The sequence below is a fragment of the Urocampus carinirostris genome, chromosome 17 (assembly GCF_059441175.1).
Source record: "Urocampus carinirostris isolate Australia breed hairy pipefish chromosome 17, RoL_Ucar_1.0, whole genome shotgun sequence".
NCBI classification, from domain to species: Eukaryota; Metazoa; Chordata; class Actinopteri; order Syngnathiformes; family Syngnathidae; genus Urocampus; species Urocampus carinirostris.
The window spans coordinates 33,111,038-33,126,932 of NC_142365.1; the positions used below are offsets into that span (position 1 = coordinate 33,111,038).

The window sequence follows — 15,895 nt, forward strand, 5'->3', positions numbered from 1 at the left end:
ACAAGATGAAAAAGAATGTCAGGATGAATAGGAAAACAATATTTACAAGGTGGTAGTTGTAAGTGAATTGTAAGATCAGTACATTGTAATATTACTGCATTGAATATGGTGCAACAACATTTAACAGCAACAAAATTCCAAGATAAGTTGATTAGTAAAATATTAATATATGATATTTTTCCTATACATAATCAAGAAATATAGTTTTCAGTCTTGTGAAACCTAATTCCAATATATTGCTCAGCACAAGTGACGGTATCCGGCAATATTTTGTGATGCAAAAACCATGTACCATTCAAGCACATTTAGGAATGCCTTTTAAAAAAATCTGAAAAGGGCTGTTCACTGTGGTTATCCAACACCATCTATAAGCGGTCTACAGCCTTACCTGCCGTTGAGTTGAATTCGGTCAGCCAACTTGGAGAGTTGGTCAGGCAGGCGACGCTGCTTGATGACGCCCTCAGGGCTGACGGACACTTCACACAACGAGTAGTTTTCAGTGGCCGGCGTCAGCCCAAACTCATTTACGGTGTGCGCAACCACATCCTTGGCGGTCGTGTCCTTGCTAATGATGATGTAACAACTCTGTTGGTCGGCCTTAAACACTCGGATCACCTGGTCTGGAATGTCTGCAAAGGTTGCGATAAAGCGTGCATTGAAGAAAATGCAACAAATATGTGCAAATTTTTAAGTTTTGGGCATGAAGCATAATTTTGAAATTTATATCAGGCAGGCATGTTAAAGGGCACAGTGGCAAAGTCGAATAACTAACCATGTTACCTTGTTTCAGCACCAAAGCAGGCTTTACTTCAACATAGTATAAACAGTGGCTTGCAAAACGATTTTGCCCCCTTGAACTTTGTGACCTTTTGCCACATTTCAGACTTCAAACATAAAGATATAAAACTTGTGCAGCATCAACATCAAGTGGGACACAATCATGAAGTGGAACACACTTTATTGGATATTTTAAACTTTTTTAACAAATAAAAAACAAAAAAGTTGGTGTGCAAAATTATTCAGCCCCTTTACTTTTAGTGCAGCAAACTCTGTCCAGAAGTTGAGTAAGGATCTCTGAATGATTCAATGTTGATCTAAAAGACTAATGATGATAAATGGGAATCCACCTGTGTGAAATCAAGTCGCTGTATAAATACACCTTCACTGGGATAGTCTCAGATGTCTGTTTAAAGTGCAGAGAGCATCATGAAGAACAGGGAACACACCAGGCAGGTCCGAGATACTGTTATGGAGAAGTTTAAAGCTGGATTTGGATACAAAAAGATTTCCCAAGTTTTAAACATCCCTAGGAGGAGGTGCAAGCAATAATATTGAAATGGAAGGAGTATCAGACCACTGCAAATCTACCAAGATCGGGCCATCCCCCTAAACTTTCAGCTTATACAAGGAGAAAACTGATCAAAGATGCAGCCAAGAGGCCCCATGATCACTCTGGATGAACTGCAGAGGTCTACAGCTGAGGTGGGAGAATCTGTCCATACGACATCAATCAGTCATATACTGCACAAATCTGGCCTTTATGGAAGAGTGGCAGCAATGAAGTAATTTATTAAAGATATCCATAAAAAGTGTTGTTTAAAGTCTTCCATAAGCCACCTGGGAGACACACCAAACATGTGGAAGAAGGTGCTCTGGTCAGATGTGACCAAAATCGAACTTTTGGGCAACAATGTAAGACGTTATGTTTGGCATAAAAGCAGCACAGCTCATCACCCTCAACACACCATCCACACAGTCAAACACGGTGGTGGCAGCATCATGGTTTGGGCCTGCTTTTTTTCAGCAGGGACAGGGAAGATGGTTAAAATTGATGGGAAGATGGATGGAGCCAAATACAGGACCAATCTGGAAGAAAACCTGATGGAGTCCGCCAAAGACTTGAGACTGGGACAGAGATTTTTTTTCCAACAGGACAATATCCAAAACATAAAGCAAAAGCTCCAATGGAATGGTTCACCAAAAAACATATCAAGCTGTTAGAATGCCCGAGTCAAAGTCCGGACCTCAATCCAATAGAGAATCTGTGGAAAGAACTGAAAACTCCTGTTCACAAACGCTTTCCATCCAACCTCACTGAGCTCGGGCTGTCTTGCAAGGAGGAATGGGCAAAATATCAGTTTCTCAATGTGCAAAACTGATAGAGACATACCCCAAGCAACTTGCAGCTGTAATCGCAGCAAAAGGTGGCACTACAAAGTATTAACTCAATGGGGCTGAATAATTTTGCACACCTACTTTTTCTTTTTTATTTGTTAAAAAAGTTTAAAATATCCAATAAAGTGTGTTCCACTTCATGATTTTGTCCCACTTATTGTTGATTCTTCACAAGAAATTACAGTTTTATATCTTTTTATTTGAAGTCTGAAATGTGGCTAAAGGTCACAAATTTCAAGGGTGCCAATAGTTTCGCAAGCCACTGTACATATCGGATCTTGACACTTTGAAGTTGAATAGCCAATAATCTTTTTTTTCTATTTGAGATTTGATATCCTAGTAAAGATTTTGGATACTCGGCTTGCGTTCGTACAAGAAAAAAAATGTTCGGAAAATGTTTTGGAATTGTAAAAATAAAGCTGAACCGCCAAGAGTTCCACACACGGAGGCCCAAACATGTATCTGCAACTCAGCTTCATCATTAAATTTCCAAAATGTTTTTAGAACGGTGTATAACAAAGTATTTTGAGTAATAATTGTAAAAATAAAATAAAGGTTCATTTTCAAAGATTTCGCCTATTAGAGATTCATTTTGGAACCTAACCTCTGCTATAAACAGAGGTTATTGTATTTTAAAATCCATTGGAAGAGGGGATACTATTACAAAGGGGATTAGAGAGAAAGAGAGAAGGAAAGAGTGAGGGGGCAAAAGAGAGGCAAAAATTAGAAAGACAGACAAAAGACAAAGAAAGAGAGAGAGAAAAGAATTAGAAAGCAGGAAAAATAGAAAAAACTGAGAGAAAGGCTTCTTTATTTTCCTCATGTTAAGGTTTTTGAGTTTTTCTTGCCCTGAAGTAGGTTTTAGATCAGGGGATGGTGTAATAATAGTCTGTAGTCTGGAATAATATGTGGTCTGTAAAGCCCTTTGAGACTCCTTCTGATTAAGGGCTATACAAATAAACGGGACTTGACCTGACTAGAACATTTATTTGCACAAGCGTAATCCCATTATTACAGTATTTGCCATTTTTACTCCAAAACCAAATCTCAACCACAAAAAATGTCTATTGGCTATTTAAAGTCAAAGTGTGTTTACATTATTGGGATACCCTATATACAAAAAAAAATCATTAAGATCACTTAATAAAACTCCAGTGTAAAAGTTCTGCGTCAAGTCAAATTTCATGTTTTTTCATTTTTTCATTATTTTATGATCTATATAAGTTTTTTTTTTTACTTTTTCACTCGTGTAAAGTTCTTAGCTGTGGCTGTTTTAAAGGGCTCTATGAATAAAGTTGAGTTGAGTTGCTGTTGTGTTAGTAAATAATTTGAAGTTAAAAATAAATAAACATTTTGTTATAATGTTGTATGTATCATTTTTTACCAAAAATAATCCTTGAGTTATAAAATATTTAATAACATTTTTCAAATGAGTACAATTGTTTGGAAATGGCGGGCGGAAAATAATGTGGGTCATTAGGTTTAATCTTTCTTGTTTTAACTCTTAAAGTGTAAAATTCGGACTATAAGCCACAACTTTTTTTCTAAGCTTTCAACCCTGCAGCTTATGCAATGATGCGGCCAATTTATGCATATTTTCCAAAGGCTGCCAGGGGCATCTGAGCAGAGAACACCTTAGAGACATGTGGACTATGTGTCGAGGAAGACGCAAGTTTAATGTAACTTGAATAAAAATTAGTATGAACAGACCCTCATCCTTGATAGTTGTCAATTGAAAAGGGAGGGCTTACTACCATATCAGGAATAATTCTACTTGTCTGTTTATTTGTAAATGGAAATAACATGGCAAAACGAACGGATAACAGGTAGCAACGTCCAACGAAGCAGAGCTGTTCATGGCCGATTGCTATTTATCTGTTGGCATTATTTTGTGTTTTGGAATAAATATTTTACACAGTTGGATTATATGGATTGTCTTTGATGTAACAAGGGTGGCAGACATTCAAAGAACTTGAAGACTGCAAGGGGACGTACTGGTGGGTTCAACAGCTGTATAGTTTTCGGGTAGAGTTTAAGCTTTCAAATGATACGTGGCATGACAGTGACTGGTGACATCGTACAGACCCCTATTAGTTTAGCAAAAGTCCTGCAGCCTGCTATCAGAACATTAAGGGGTTAAGGTGCTGTTTATTATTAAAACTCTTTCTTTGTAAATATCTCATGTTTCAAAGTGAACACATGCGGTTTATAAACAGGTGTGCCTTATAGTCCAAATTTTAGGTTTTTAGCACCTTGTGGTGGTAAAAAAGAGCTGATATGATCCGCCATCTTGCTACTACGGGTAGTCCTAAAAACCTGATGCGGTTTGGTCACTTAGATTATATGTAGTTTGTAATTTTCCTTATGCTTTGTAGCACTTCTTTTCTATTGCACTACACAACATAGTGACGTCTAGTGGTCAAATATTACAGTGTCCCTTTAAAATAAACTGTACAATGCATTCTTCTTAATTCATGATTTACCTCAGGGATTATTAAATAAGAAGCAAACTACATGAGCCATCCGCCATCCGCTTCTCCAGGTACCCAATAACCCCAAAAAGGCTGGGAAAAAACATGAGAAGTAAAATAGTGCACTTTAGTCGGATTCAGAGTCTCTAGTTTGTATTCTTCATTTGGCTTTTTAGTACTGATGTTTGGTTGCGTTACACATTACAGCAACATCTAGTGGTCTAGTAATACACACTGGCCCTTCAAAATGAGTAAAAGCATTTGCTGTATCATAAAATTTTGCTCATTTTACTTTGTTTAATTTTACTACAGAAAAAGGTTGTTGAGTTTAGCTGGACCCAAATACACACAAAGCCCAAAGTCAAGGACTGATATTGTTTACGGACAGAACCGCATGCAGAACAAGACAGTTTGATTGGCAAAGAAAGTCAAGCATCCATACTCACAGTACAGTGCCAATGCTGGACCACAGTGAAGAAGGACAAGAAAAAAAACACATGAGAGGAAGGAATAAAGACTGGGGAAAAACCCATCTATTCATTAATACTGAAACTAACAGCAATTTTAAAAGTCGACTATTAAACGATTAGTCGAATATCCCATCCATCCACTATCTGCACCGCTTATCCTCAGTAGGGTCGCAAGGGTGCTGGAGCCCATCCGAGCTAACTTCGTACAGTGGGCAGGGAACACCCTGAACTGGTTGCCAGCCAGATGCAGGGCACATAGAGACGGATAACTCACTCGCTCATTCACACCTAATGACAATTTGGACCGGCCAATCAACCTGACATGCAAGTTTTTGGAAAGTGGGAGGAAACCAGAGTGCACGGAGGAAACCCACGCAAGCACGGGGGGAACATGCAAACCCCACACAGGAACGTTCGATCTCATGCCGCACACACACTAACCACTGCGCCGTCGGGCTGCCTCGATTAGTCGAATAATCGAATAATTGTTAATTTTTCTTCAATTTAGCATGTTCAATAATTCATTGAATTATGTGGCAAATAATAATAAATACAAGAAAATGGGAATTTATTGTGACAAAACCAATTAGTGTGCTCGGTCAGAAGAGACATACCGTATTTTCCGCACTATAAGGCGCACCTAAAAGCCTTTATTTTTTTCAAAAGCTGACCATGCGCCTTATAATACAGTGCGCCTTATTTATGGATCAACATTAAGTTTTCCAACTAACTTGCAGCCGCCGACTAGATTTTCCCCCGAACGCCAAGTAGTACGCGGTGGATGCTGGGATTTATTTACCGGCGTTTCATTGGCTAACCAATGTGTCAATCATCATTTGAATTGATCTTTATTGGCTAAAGTTATTCGGAGGTCAAGAGGCGGATCCTTTTTATCATTTACAGACTGCCATTGGCTCAAACGGCAATCAAAGCCTGCAATTGGCCGAAAAAGACGTGTCAATCATCAGTTGAAACGATCACTATTGGCTAAAGTTATTCGGAGGTCAAGAGGCGGATCCTTTTTATCATTTACAGACTGCCATTGGCTCAAACGGCAATCAAAGCCTGCAATTGGCCGAAAAAGACGTGTCAATCATCAGTTGAAACGATCACTATTGGCTAAAGTTATTCGGAGGTCAAGAGGCGGATCCTTTTTATCATTTACAGACTGCCATTGGCTCAAACGGCAATCAAAGCCTGCAATTGGCCGAAAAAGACGTGTCAATCATCAGTTGAAACGATCACTATTGGCTAAAGTTATTCGGAGGTCAAGAGGCGGATCCTTTTTATAATTTACAGGCTGCCATTGGCTTAAACAGCGAAACAAAGCCTGCAATTGGCCGAAAATACGTATGCGTATAGCATGTGGCTGACGGCATAGAGAAAGCATTTTTTTCTATTCTGTATTTGTAAATATTGTATTCTCCTGGATTTACTACCCTCACGGATATAAGAGGACATTGCCTGCACATTATTATGAACACAACGACTTCGGTGAGCTACTCCGGCTTTCTATATTATCCCTGTATCTTGTTTCAGACTGAACTCGATGTTTCTGTGATAAGCGGTGCAGATAATGGAGTGTCTATTTTTAAATTCAACTCAATTCCAAGTGTTTATTGTCATATGCACAGTAAAGTTGCGAGCGAAAAAGAAAATAGATACGAAGGAATGGTTATCATTTATTGAATCCCAAGACTTTAACCTTCCGAATGATGGAACGATGCATTTGAGTGACATCTTACGGACACCGCATCCGCACGTGTTTTCGAGACGTATTTGCGTCTTTGCAAGCTTTGGGAATGTTAAGGGGGTAATAAGTTGGACTGAACTATCTGACTGTTTTGTCCACGTTCCCATTGTAGCGCCTTATAATCCGGTGCGTCTTATGTATGTCAAAAATAGGACCAAAAACTATTTTTTTGGGGTGCGCCCTATAACCCGGTGCGCCTTATAGTGCGGAAAATACGGTAATTTCATAAATTAACATCTGAGGCAAATTAATAATAATTTAAAATCAAGTAAACATTTTTTATCCCTGAAAACCAAGAAGAGGCACATTGGCAGCAGTACACCATTTAATCAAACGAAAAATAAAACAAATATGATGTCCATTTTGTGAAGTACATTCAGTGGTCAACCAAGATTGGAACCTAACGGTTGTAACGACTGTCTTTTGTTCCTTAAACTGTGTGCATTTAATTTCAAAATAAGTCTGTGTGGCACCGTCTAACATAACGCTCAAACTCTTTCTTATCGTAATGTACGCGTATAAAATTTACAATGCATTTCATCACAACTCTATCGCCTGGACGTTACCTGAATTCCGTTTTTCCGCTGTGCTTTTTAAATGTCCTTGCATCACTGATCCACGCAAGGTCCGCATTGCAAACTTTGCAAGTAGCCTTTTATTTAGCCGTATCTAGGCTAAAATGCTACCACACTTTACAAGTTTTGGTACGCATAGTCGATGTAGCCATTTCTGTATGTTCATGTTATTGCTCCAGAAAGAGACGCTATTGGATGTTGCGCATGCACGAGTCAGCAGAGATTACATTTATGTAGAGATCGGGAAACGTGTCTGGCTTCAAACTATTTCTACTATCAATTTTTGTCAACAACGTTGCCTTATCATTGCATCCCTACTATCAATATGTCACTCACGCATGGTAGGGTGTATCTACCTGCCGGGTTTGAGAAGTCCAGGACGCTGGTAGCGGGGTGAAGCAGGTCGGGGCTGCTGGACGACAGGCTGCCAGGTATGGGCATGATGGCCAAGCTGTGCCGACATTGCTTGGTTCCCACAATGCTGTCGTCCTGTGACTGACCCACACCACCATCGCTGAAGGAGAAATGAAAAAAAAAAAGGCATTGTTAGAAATATTTTGTTCAAGTGTAATCATTTTCAGTTTTGGCTGAAGATTTTTAGTGCTAAATCGAGATGTTAAATTACATGCAAATGATACCGACACCATGTAAATGACAACTAGAATTATTGCGGATGGCCTGATCAGATCCGTATAATATGTGTTCCCCATATTTTCTAAGTTTTTGGATCATTTCAAATTGTGTATGCGATGCAACAATTTTTGTACGGGATAGTTTCGCAAGCCACTGTAACTTGTTATTGTGTACACTAGCAAATGTCTTAAGCATTTCTTTAGTAAATAAAATAAACTTGTTTAAACAAATAATCTTTCTTTTTCTCGATTATTGATTAATAAAGGGAATTGCAATTATTATAAAGAGAGCAATTGGCTGAGGTTGACAGGTATGAGGTCCTTTGGAATGGTACTTCGTCTGATCCAGGACAAATTTTTACCTTTTATCCATCCATTATCTTCCGCTTATCTGGGGTTGGGTCGCGGGGCAGCAGGCCAGCCTAGAGACATAGTCTCTCGAGCGTGTCCTGAGTCGTCCCCGGGACACGCTCGATATGCGGAGGAGCAGTGGCTCCCTTCCAGATGACCGAGCTTCTTACCTTATCTCTAAGGTAGAGCCCTGCCACCCTGCAGAGGAAACCCATTTCAGCCACTTGTATCCGGGATCGTGTCCTTTCGGTCCCCCAAAAAAAAATGTAATGACCATAAGTGAGGGTAGGAACATAGATGGACTGATAAATCGAGAGCTTTGCCTTTCGGCTCAACTCCCTCTTCACCACGACGGACCGGTACAGGGTCCACATGACAGCAGACGCTGCACCAACCCGGCTGTCGATCTCCCGTTCCATCCTCCCCTGACTCGTGAACAAGGCCCCAAAGATACTTGAAGTCCTCCATTTGGTGCAGGATCTCATCCCCAACCCGGAAGGAGCATGCCACCCTTTTCCGGCTGTGTACCACAGTCTTGGACTTGGAAGTGCTGATCTTCATTTCGGCTTCTTCACAAATGGCTGCTAATCGCTCGAAGGCGAAGCTGAAGATCAGGGCCCTTGGAAGCTAACACCAACAAATCATTTGCAGAAAACAGAGATGCAATGCTGAGGCCCACAAACCAGACCTCTTCACCACCAAGGCTGCACCTAGAAATTCTGTCCATAAACGTTATGAACAGAATCGGTGACAAAGGGCAGCCCTGGCATAGTCCAATTCCCACTGGAAATGAATCAGACTCTAGCACCGGGCATGCAGGGACTGCACAGCATGGGTAAGGCTGTGCGGTACCGCATACTCCCGAAGCACCCCGCACAGGGCTTCCAGAGAACACGTTTGAATGCGTTCTCAAAGTCCACAAAACACAAGTAGATTGAATGGGCTAACTCCCATGCACCCTCAAGAACCCTGCAAAGTGTGATAAGCTTGTCCACTGTTCCACAGCCGTGACGAAAACCACACTGCTTCTCTTAAATTCGAGATTCAACTTCCTGACGGACCCTCCTCTACAGTACCCCTTAATAGACCTTATCAGGGAGGCTGATCGCAGGTGCGATTAAACAACTACAAAGTAGATCATCGAACTACGACCAAGGGTGTCCTGGTACCAAGTGCACATGTGACCCTCATGATTAAACATGGTGTTCGTTATAGACAAACCATGATGGGCACAGAAGTCCAATAACGATATACCACTCGGGTTTAGCAGTACCAGGGAGTCCTCAGGGGGCACGTTCTCAAGCACACCCTCCGAGGACTCCAAGAAGAGTGGGTATTCTAAACTGCTATTTGGTGCCTAACCACAAACAACAGTCAGGTCCCGTCCCCCCACCCGAAGGTGGAGAGGGGCTACACTCTTGTCAACCGGGGTGAACCCCATCGTACAAACGCTGAGCCGTGGCGCAACTAATGTGTCTACACCCGCTCTGCACCGCTCACCTTCTCAACTTGGGCAACTCTAGAGTGGAAGAGAGTCTAACTCCTCTCAAGAAACTAGTACCAGAGCCCCAGCTGTGTGTGGAGGTGAGTCAGACTATATCTAGTCGGAATTTCTTACTTTCTTCACTCACACACACTAACTCGGGCTCCTTCCCTGCCAAGGACCCCTTCTTTGACTGCTACCCAGCTCCCTACGCACCCAACCTCTTTGGCCCCTCCCACAGGTAGTGAGCCCATTGGTGGCCCTTCAGACTGTGACCATCTGGAACTCGTGAGCAGAGGCCCCACCAGGCGCTCACCAGCAGACCCCACCTGCAGGCCCGCGTCCGGGCGAGGGAAACCGCGGACCAAAGTTTTGTGTCACCATAAGGAGTCTCTAGATCTGTGTTTTGTCTGACCACTCACCTAGAAACTGTCATGGGTGACCCTACCAGGGGCTTAAAGCACCCGGAAAACATATTTCTTAGGATTATTAGGACAAACAAGCTCCTTCATCACGGTAAGGTAGCAGATCTTTTATTGGAAAACAAAATATAACAGGCAAATTAGGATGCAATGTACATGATTAACTTTTCTGATCTAAAAAATGTCATTGATACAAAATCGGTAGCGCTTGATCCCCGCGGCCAGCATTGGTATCAGATTGGAAAAGCATCCCGATGAGTTACATCGAACAGAGTGTATGCAAACTTGTAAAATTTCCTTGTTCAACAGGGTATTACTGTACATTCATCTTGACTGCATCTTAGAAATTACATAAATAGAACAAATAAGTGAGAGCGAAATGTATGTACATATACCGTTTTACATTTTATTAGAACATGGACATAAAACTATATATAAATCTGTTAACATAAAAATAATGTAAAAATGTTATAAATATCTATATGGATATGAATCCAAAATAAATTTTTAAAGAGATGTTAAATCAATTTTTAAACAAAAACACACATGATGCAAATGCTGTGAGCACAAAATGTGTCATGAAATGATATCCAGTTTCACGTGTGTGCATAAATATGCATGCATTCTCTGAGAGTGTGTTTAGCTAAAAACATCTTTACTCATTTGTTTGACCTTAGCCAACTTGAGCTAAATGTAACTGAATCTGAAAGCTTTCCCATTTCATGTCAGAGCAGCAACAAGATGGAAACATGAACACTTCTGAGTTGGTAGGATAAACAGAAATGTGATCATAAAAGGAAATGGTCTTGGATAGGCTTTGAAACTAAGAGAAAAATATTCATAAAAATGAATAACATAGATTTGACCAGTGAACGGCTGCCAGAGCAAAGATCTTAAAAAAGAATGGACAATGTCTGATCGTATTAGTATCACATTACATTGTGTGATTTTTGTTTTGTTTTTTTGCATACATGGCTTTTCAGTAATAAGCAGGGGATGATTCAGTAGAAACTTAGAAGCAGCAGAAGAACCAAAAAGAACAGCGGAATGCGAGTGGTCTTTTTTTACAATAAGCAATGGTGACCACATTAGGGAGGTAGGTGTGCTGTTATTCCAGTTTTTATATGTTACGAAGAGTAATACATAGATAATAACAACTACATATAATAAAACAGTTGTTTTTGGACTATTTGAAGCTAATATGTCATTCAAGCAATCTTCCCCCCCTCTGGATTACATTTGACTTTTTGTGTGCATGTGTCTTACCCGAAAAGGCCCCTGAAGCAGTAAAGCAGAGGAAAAACAGATACATTTTTTAAAAATATTGAAAATTAACATAAAGAGAAGAGCAGCAGGCTAAATCCTGAGAGAAAGGCATAGCAGCAGCAAAGCGACGACATAAAACTGCTAAAAGGTAATGTTCCGCCTACACGGATAAACTTAACTAAGGAAGTGTTACCTTTCACTGACTGTTTGACCGCTGAAATGAGAGTGTCATGCAGAGTCAGGGCTTTGCAGAAGCTTTGTCAATGTAGTGAAATACTCATGTCGAAAAATCTTTTCTCTGCCTATGAAAGCACATCAATGAGCAACGGCTGGCAACTTTTTCTGTAGCGCGGACCAGTTTAACTATATTCTCGTTGCCCGAGAATAACAATAGCAAGGTACCACATTGAATAACGTTTTTGGTTGAACTCTTTGCCATAATAACCATTACAATATTGTACAACATGGCACCGCAAGTAAGAATAGTGAGATGAGAAGATAAAATTGAATGACTTTTCCTTAATCATCAGCAATCGTAATAGTCTAGTGCAGTGGTATCAAATAGGCGGCCCACGGGCTAAATCAGGCCTGCTAAGGATTTAATCTGGCCCGCGAGACAACGCTGAAGGAAGCGCAAGAGAAAAACTTCCTGCAGGTTGAATTATGTCCACTTAATGCTACCAAAGCCAGGTGCCTCTCACAAACGCTATACTTGTATTTCTTTCTCTCACTCTCAAGTCAAGTCATTTTTATTTGTATAGCCCTTAATCACAAATAGTCTCAAAGGGCTTCACAAGTTATTACATATAAGAAGTTTAGGTTATTCGTATGCTATAGAGTAGAAGTGAGTTTTAAGCTTAGACTTAAACATGTCCACTGAGGCAGCAGATCGGATCTCAGGGGGAAGAGCATTCCACAACACCGGTGCCCGGATGGAGAACGCTCTCGCTCTGGAACACTTCTTGGCTCTTGGGATCACCAGGAGACCGGCGCTCTCGGAACGAAGGCTTCGGGTCGGGACATAGGGGGAAATCAGATCTGAAAGATATGAGGGGGAAAGTCCATGTATGATTTTGTATAGTAATAGGAGAACCTTAAAATCGCATCTTAGGCTAACAGGGAGCCAAAGCAGGTTAGCCAAAATTGGGGTGATGTGATCGTACTTTTTTGTCCTAGTTAAAAGCCTCGCTGCAGCATTTTGTACCAGCTGAAGACTCACTCTTGAGTCTGGTCATCGGAAGACCGGAAAGTAGTGCATTACAGTAATCGAGACGGGAGGTAACAAACGCGTGAATTATGATTTCCGCATTCGACTGAGAAAGTATAGGAAGAATTTTAGCAATGTTACGGAGATGAAAGAAAGCGGTTCTAGTAATTTTCTTCACATGTGTTAGAAAGGACAGATCGGGGTCAAATATGACACCTAAATTTTTAAGTGAGTCGCTCTGTGTGATGTGGCAATTGTCGATGTTCACAGCGGTTTTAGAGAATAAGTCACGGGACTTAGATGGACCAATAACTAACATTTCAGTCTTTTCAGAGTTAAGATGCAGGAAATTGAGTGACATCCACTCTTTTATCTCAGTGAGGCAGGCCTCCTAGTTTCCACAGTTTAGTGTGGCAGATTCTTCCATCGGAAGATATAGTTGAGTGTCATCTGCGTAGCAATGGAAACTGATATTATACTTGCGAATAATATCACCTAGTGGAAGCATATAAATGCTGAAGAGAAGGGGGCCAAGCACTGAATCCTGTGGAACACCACAGGTAACACTAAAGGGCTCAGATGTCAATTCGCCATATTTAACGCAGTGTGTCCTATCTGAGAGGTAGGATCTGAACCACAAGAGGACGTTTCCTGAGAGACCAATCCATTTTTCCAACCGTTCTAGCAAGATATTATGGTCCACTGTGTCAAATGCAGCACTAAGGTCCAGCAGCAGCAAAAGTGATGATGCGCCAAAGTCCATAGCCCGTAGGAGATCATTGGTTACCTTAATCAGAGCTGTCTCAGTAGAGTGGTTAGCCCTGAATCCTGATTGCATTGATTCAAAGAGATTGTTCTCGGACATGAAATCATTCAGCTGCTGTGCCACTACTTTTTCAAGTATTTTAGAAAGAAACGGTAGGTTTGACACAGGTCTATAATTACATAAGTTTTCTGGATCAAGGTTGGGTCGTTTCAGTGTGGGTTTAATGACGGCGGACTTAAAAGCCGCTGGAACTACACCTGAGGAGAGTGATATGTTTAAAATATTTAGAACTGAAGGTGCAAGAACGCCAAAGAGACCTTTAATAAGTGAACCTGGAAGCGGGACGAACTGGCAAGTCGTCGGTTTGGCCGTATTCACCATCTGTTTAAGATTATCGAGTGACAGTTCACTAAAACGGGACAAAATCCCTGGACAGCCACCATGTCGTGCATCTATAGATTTGAGTGCCTTAGTGTGTGTTGAATTAAGACTGTCTTTAGCGATTTCTTCCTGTATGCTTTGGATCTTCTTAGTAAAGAAGACCATTATGTCGTGGGCAGAATGAGTGGAGCTATCTGGGATAGTCTGTTGCCTTGTAAGCGATGCTAAAGTGTCGAAAAGGACCTTGGGATTGTTCTTTTGTGACGCAATCACCTTCGAAAGGTAGGCTGATTTTGCAGAGGCAAGGGCCGCTTTATACTTCAACAAACTATCACACCAGATTTGATGGAAAACCTCAAGCTTGGTAGCGCGCCATTTTCTTTCAGATTTCCTGCATTCTCGTTTAAGGGATCTAGTTTCATCATTAAACCAAGGCGTGCGTCTTTTAGGTCGTGATTTACTGAATCCAGGGCGCTAGCCAGGGTACCATTAAATTCAGTTATGATTGATTCGATAGAGCCTATGTAGGAAGGAAAGGAGGCAACTGCTCCTGGAAGAATATCGGAGAGCTCAGAAACTGTGCCCGTGCTTATATTGCGTCCATTGAATCCTTAAGTTTTTTTGGTACTACATCTAGCTAGCACCTCAAATGTAACAAAAAAATAATCCGAGATAACTGTAGTACACGGTAACACCGTCATGTTTGAGGTTGAAACTCCTCGAGTCAGAACCAAGTCGAGCGTGTTTCCATCTTTATGGGTTGGCAAATCAACCAGTTGATTAAAACCAAATGCATCAATTAGAGACTGAAACGCAACAGTGAGTGAACTACGTAAACACGCGCCGCCATGTTGGAAACCGGAACCGGAAGGTACTCTCACTCTCTCTCCCTTTCTCTCTCCCCCACCTTTCTCTCTCTCTCTTTCTCTCTCTCTCTCTCTCTCTCCCCCACCTCTCTCTCTCTCTCTCTGTCTCTCTCTCTCGCTCTCTCTCTCTCTCTCTCTCCCTTTTTCCCTTACTCTTTGTCTTTCTCTTTCACTCTCCATTTCTCTCGTTTTTCTCTTTCTTTGTTCCTCTTTGTCCCTTTCCCTCTCAGTGTCTTTTTACCTCCTTTTGCCCCTTTTTTGAGTCCTTTTTTCCTTTTCTCTCTCTTTCTCTTGCAGTCCCCTTCTCTCGCTCTACCATCTCTCTTTCTCTCCTCTTCACTTTACCTTTCTCTTTCTTTCTTTCTTTCTATTTGTCTTTGAATTTCTTTCTCTCTCTTTCATTACCCCTGTTTCACTATTTCTCTTTTTATCTCTTTGGTTTCTCACATTCTCTCTCCCACTCTCTCTCTCTCTCTCACTTTCTCTTTTCTCTCTTTCTTTCTCCCTTCTCTCCCTTTTTTTTCCTTGTAATATACTAGTCCTACCCCCGAGAGAATGTTTGTTCTATCGTGTGGCCCCCAAGTTAAAATGAGTTTGACATCCCTGATCTATTGGGTAGGGTTCAGCGCTCTCTCCAGTGTGATCTGGGTTTGATTCTTGTTGCATCCAATAATAAGCAAGTGAAGTCAGCGATATTTGTCGACCGATCAATCATTGCTCAATTGCGGTGATACAACACCGTAAAACCTCATTACCAGTATAACGTGCAACCAAACCGAGTTTACTTGGGGTGAAAACAAATGCGTGTATTCACAAATAATTACATTATAAGAATTAATAAGACAAATGGTTTCTCCTTCCGTGGGCTTGGTACCAAACGATTATAAGCCCAAGGTTGTCTATCATTGCACTAAGTGACTATTGACTATTATTGCGCACTGTTGTTCGTTGCTTTGACTATTACATCATTGTCGCGATTGCCCATCATGTTGCTGTTCTTTGAAAACCATATCCTTTAGGGCAGATCTCCTTTTGTCACCTAGGGGGGGGGGGGGGTTTAAGGGTTATTGTTCTATC

General features: G+C 41.1%; 1 protein-coding gene across 4 annotated transcripts in view; it reads right to left on the reverse strand.

The window, feature by feature from the left end:
- rapgef6 (Rap guanine nucleotide exchange factor (GEF) 6) overlaps positions 1-15,895 on the reverse strand; it is a 169,353-nt gene that overhangs the window by 36,627 nt on the left and 116,831 nt on the right. For 3 of the 4 annotated variants that reach the window (XM_088321254.1, XM_088321253.1, XM_088321256.1), the window contains 3 exons: positions 7,801-7,958; positions 5,093-5,107; positions 389-629 (listed from right to left, as the gene is read on the reverse strand). In XM_088321254.1, the coding sequence (XP_088177380.1) occupies positions 389-629; positions 5,093-5,107; positions 7,801-7,958 (414 nt within the window). The remainder of the gene's footprint in view (positions 1-388; positions 630-5,092; positions 5,108-7,800; positions 7,959-15,895) is intronic. The other variant, XM_088321255.1, reaches the window with a different exon arrangement.